Source organism: Mauremys mutica, chromosome 19, assembly GCF_020497125.1.
Source record: "Mauremys mutica isolate MM-2020 ecotype Southern chromosome 19, ASM2049712v1, whole genome shotgun sequence".
Taxonomy (NCBI): domain Eukaryota; kingdom Metazoa; phylum Chordata; order Testudines; family Geoemydidae; genus Mauremys; species Mauremys mutica.
Window position 1 is genome coordinate 2,711,977 of NC_059090.1, and position 4,357 is coordinate 2,716,333.

The window sequence follows — 4,357 nt, forward strand, 5'->3', positions numbered from 1 at the left end:
CTTCAGAGCCAGAGCTCCAGCCCCAGCCGCAACTTCAAAGCGCTGTCTGCACATGAGCCCTGCTAGCCCAGTCTGTTGGCCCGGGTTGGGCGGCTTGCTGACGTGGTCTGGGCAGACGAGCCCCCAAGGCTCCTCAGCGCCCGGGGTGAAATCCTGGCTCCATTGACCTCAGTGGGAGTTTGTCCCTGGGCTTCTGAGCCTGTGGCTAATGAAGCTAAAACAAACCAGGGAGCACTGATGGGGAGCCTGGAGCTGTGTGGTGGGGTTCAAAGAGCAGGGGAGCTGGAGCTGGATGGACCTGGGTCACAGGAACAGTGCGAAACTGAGGAGAAACAAATTGTTATCACTGTTTAACAGGCAGCTAGGAGGCCTCCCAGCTCTCCTGGCACCCATCCTTCAGAGATGCTGCTACCTCATCCATATGGCAACTATTGTCTGGCTCTGCATTATCCCTATGGCAACAAATCTGGGGCTCTGGCATCACCATAACAACCATGGCCATGGTAACTGGCTTGTGCCTTGCAGGGTGGGCCTGATGTCACAGTGTGTGCTCAGTGTGAGCTCAGCACCAGGGGCTCCCAATGCTGGAAGGAGCTGGAGGGCAGGAGTCCTCACTATGGGCACACACAGGGCCATGGCAGGCCTCACTGACGTCTTGATGGAGCTGGTGAGAACTGTCACCCTGGTGGCTGACCAGAGAGCCTGGGGAAGAAACCAACTCAGCCCCAAGGAAAACCTCACCCTGGATCTGGGCACATTTCTCCAGTGCACCCATCCATCCCCAGACCTACTGCACTGGCCCCAGGGCACTGGGTGCCCCCTGGGGGTGGGGCCGTTTCTCCCTCGGTCCCGGGGCAGTGGGTGCCCCCTGGGGGCGGTGCCGTGTCTCTCAGTTCCGGGACAGTGGTTCCCCCTGGGGGCAGGTCCATCTTTCCTTAGTCCCAGGACAGTGGGTGCCCCCTGGGGGCGGGGCCGTATCTCCTCAGTCCCGGGGCAGTGGGTGCCCCCTGGGGGTGGGGCCGTTTCTCCCTTGTTCCTGGGGCAGTGGGTGCCCCCTGGGGGCAGGGCCGTCTCTCCCTTGTTCCCGGGGCAGTGGGTGCCCCCTGGGGGCGGGGCCGTATCTCCTCAGTCCCGGGGCAGTGGGTGCCCCCTGGGGGCAGGGCCGTCTCTCCCTTGTTCCCGGGGCAGTGGGTGCCCCCTGGGGGCGGGGCCGTATCTCCTCAGTCCCGGGGCAGTGGGTGCCCCTGGGGGCAGGGCCGTCTCTCCCTTGTTCCCGGGGCAGTGGGTGCCCCCTTGGGGGCAGGGCTGTCTCTCCCTTGTTCCCGGGGCAGTGGGTGCCCCCTGGGGGCAGGGCCGTCTCTCCCTTGTTCCCGGGGCAGTGGGTGCCCCCTGGGGGCAGGGCTGTCTCTCCCTTGTTCCCGGGGCAGTGGGTGCCCCCTGGGGGCAGGGCTGTCTCTCCCTTGTTCCCGGGGCAGTGGGTGCCCCCTTGGGGGCAGGGCCATCTCTCCCTTGTTCCCGGGGCAATGGGTGCCCCCTGGGGGCAGGGCTGTCTCTCCCTTGTTCCCGGGGCAGTGGGTGCCCCCTTGGGGGCAGGGCCGTCTCTCCCTTGTTCCCGAGGCAGTGGGTGCCCCCTGGGGGTAGATCCCATGTCTCCCCTGGGTTCTGGGCCAGTGTGTGCCCCCTGCTGGCGCTATGCTCCTCACTCTCACTTTTCCCCACAGCCTTATGTGAATCATGTTTGTTTCTACAAATGGCTGCTCTGGAAGCTCGTCCCTTCCAGTCGCTGGGCTGCCCAGCTGCCCGAGGTGGCTGATACGCATGTTGCCTGTTCTGAGATACAGAACGCCTCAGACCAGGCCTCTGAGCAGGGGCCAGAGGCCTCTTTGCCCTCGAGGCACAAGGCTGTTGTGCAAGGTTTACTAAACCCCTTCTGCTTTTGGCTGCTGTCTCTGCGTATGAGCCTGCTCGCCTGGTACTTCCGCCTCTGGAAGGTGCAGGAGGACGTGGTCAGCAACGTCCATCTCTCGCTGGAGTCCTGCACCAACATGTTCTTCTGCTGGGCCCAGCACCTGCTGCTGGGCTGCATGCTGCTGCTGCTGCTCATATGGAAGGCTTCCCAGAGAGTCCAGCAGTATGTCCAGATGCAGCTGCAGCGGAGCTGGGTGAGAAGTGCGGGGAGAGGGCTGCCGGGACACAGGGTGTTCCACTCACACGGGAATCCCCAGTCTGGGGTCTCTGCCACACCCCTGGCATTGGAAGACATGGTGTGAGCGCCTCCCGGCCCCGGGGCTGTGGGGAGGAGAGCAAGCTCCTGCTGGAGCCGGTGTGGGGGAGGTGGGAGAACGTGCCCCCCCAAAAGGGATCAAAGTTAAATTTCTGTGCACGCCCCTGGTCTGCCTGCCGTCTCCCTTCCCAGAGCCAGCCTGCCTCTGGCAGCCTCCGCAAATCCCCCTCACTGTGTGGATTGGCCCTGGCTAGCCCCACACCTGCCTGGCCAGTGTTACTGAACTGCCCCTCGCTGGGTCCCTGCCTCCCTGCCAATCCGGCCACCTGAGCAGGCCGGGTTTCTGGAGCTGTGAAGCCTGCCCTGGTGTCTCCGAACACTGTGCTGTGACTGTGGTGCTGGCACTGACTCTGCCGCCTGTGCTGGCCACTCATCTCCCTGCCCTGCCTTTGTCTCTGCCAGAGGGCATTCGAGAGGCTGTTTGTTACTAAGCTGCTGCTGCTGCTGCTGACCTGCTACTGGCGCCTGGAGAGTCTGGTGGCCCCAATAGCCTGGGGCCCTGCCTACTGCATCACCAGGCTCACCGGCCTCATGTCCTGGCTCCTGCAAGCTGCTTTTGAACATACCATCACTGTCGCTAGCCAGGCAGAGGAGGAGGGCGTGGAGATGGTGATGATGAAGACTGAGAGGGGAGGAAGGCCTCACGCTGCCCTAGCACCAAAGGATTCACATTTCCTTGGGAAGGAGGCCAAAGTCGAAGTGTCTTCTCATGGCCTTTAATAAACGCTGCTGGGAAAGCTGCTCGTCCCTCACACGTGGGGTTGGGGAGAGGGAGTGGGAATATGCAGAGAGCCCATTGTCTAGCAGTGGCCAGAGCGCCCCCTCCTGGCAGAGACTGGGGGTCTCCAGGTTGAGTGTACACCCCCCAGTGGCTGTGTCAGTGTCCCCAGAGAAATCTTTATGGGGTGCGAAGGGCACAAGCAACTGTCTGCGCTTGCCCCTCAGGGTGCCTCCAGCACAGCAGCCTGGGCCTTAGCTGGGTGGCTGGGAGCAGGCACCTAACTTGGGCAGCCTCTCCAGCGACTCAGCTTTGCCAGTTGGGCAGGCCCAGCCTCTGCCTCGCAGGCGCTGTGTGTTTGGATGCACCGGCTGAGGTGCCTGGCCTGCGCTTGCCACTGCCTGGTGCCCCCAGCTTCATCCATTTTCGAACCAGAAGGGACCACGTGGTCATCCTGTGTCTGGCCTGGATAGGCCAGAGACCCCCCCCCCCCAGTGAGTCCTGCATGGAGCCCAGCAACTTCTGGATGACCTAGAGTGACTCCAACCCCGATTGAAAGACTCCCCCCGCTCATCACTCAGAAAGCTGTGCCTTGCTCAGCTCTGGCCTGGTAGCCAGGGAAGCGTGTGCTGCCTTGCTGCTGAGGAAGGGATAGCAGAGCAGGCAGGCTCTTAAGGGAAGGGACGAGTTCTGGGTTTGTGCAGCACCCAGCACAGTGGGGTGGGGCTGATCCTAGCTGGGGGCTCTGGGTGCTGCCCATCACACAGAGAGCACAGGGGAGGGAGAGGCTCTGGCCCGGCCCTCAGGAGAGCTCAGTTCCGTTCTTGTCTCTGCCATTGACACCCTGTGTGACCTCAGGCGAGTCACCTGACCTTCCTGTGCCCAACGGCTGGCTCGTCAGACATGAGATAAAGGGAACCAGCTGTCTGTGCCCAAAGACAGCTGGGATTCCCCCTGGGTCCCAACTCTGCGGTGGGGGCAGCCCAGGACCTAGAGCATGGCGATCCAAGGGCAGGAATGGAGAAGATGCTGCCCACTCTGTCTTTGTGATGTTGGCTGGGTTTGCTGGCTTGTGCCCTGCGGGGCTGTGTGCCCAGGGTTCAGCCATTGGCTCCCCAGGGTGAGCCATCACCAGAACATGCACCTCTTCCACAGAGCAGTACTTGCTCTCCGCCTCTAGAGGGCACCTTCTACCCACAAGTCACTGCCTCTTGCTTGGCAAATCCACTGCAAGCTGGAGCTGCTCTGTACATGGGGAGAACGGACCTTGTGACACTGCTCCTGGCACTGCCCTGGAGGCATGCATGAGGCCCCCAGTGCCTCCACCAGTTGGGCCAGGCCCCAGCCTGTGCCCA

At 62.6% G+C, this 4,357-nt stretch overlaps 1 protein-coding gene across 1 annotated transcript; it reads left to right on the forward strand.

Moving 5' to 3' along the window:
* The first annotated feature begins 537 nt into the window (after window positions 1-537).
* On the forward strand, window positions 538-3,013 carry TMEM270 (transmembrane protein 270). Its single transcript, XM_044994101.1, has 3 exons — window positions 538-667; window positions 1,722-2,162; window positions 2,687-3,013. Exons 1-3 carry the CDS (start codon window positions 617-619, stop codon window positions 3,002-3,004), a joined length of 810 nt encoding a protein of 269 aa, XP_044850036.1. The 5' UTR covers window positions 538-616; the 3' UTR covers window positions 3,005-3,013.
* The last annotated feature ends 1,344 nt before the right edge of the window (window positions 3,014-4,357 follow it).

Bases quoted from the DNA above. Each gene is read 5' to 3' on its own strand.
- TMEM270 (XM_044994101.1), top strand. From the start codon at position 617: ATGGGCACACACAGGGCCATGGCAGGCCTCACTGACGTCTTGATGGAG. The intron at 668-1,721 runs GTGAGAACTGTC...TTTTCCCCACAG, and splicing joins CTGACGTCTTGATGGAGCTG to CCTTATGTGAATCATGTTTG. The intron at 2,163-2,686 runs GTGAGAAGTGCG...TGTCTCTGCCAG, and splicing joins TGCAGCTGCAGCGGAGCTGG to AGGGCATTCGAGAGGCTGTT.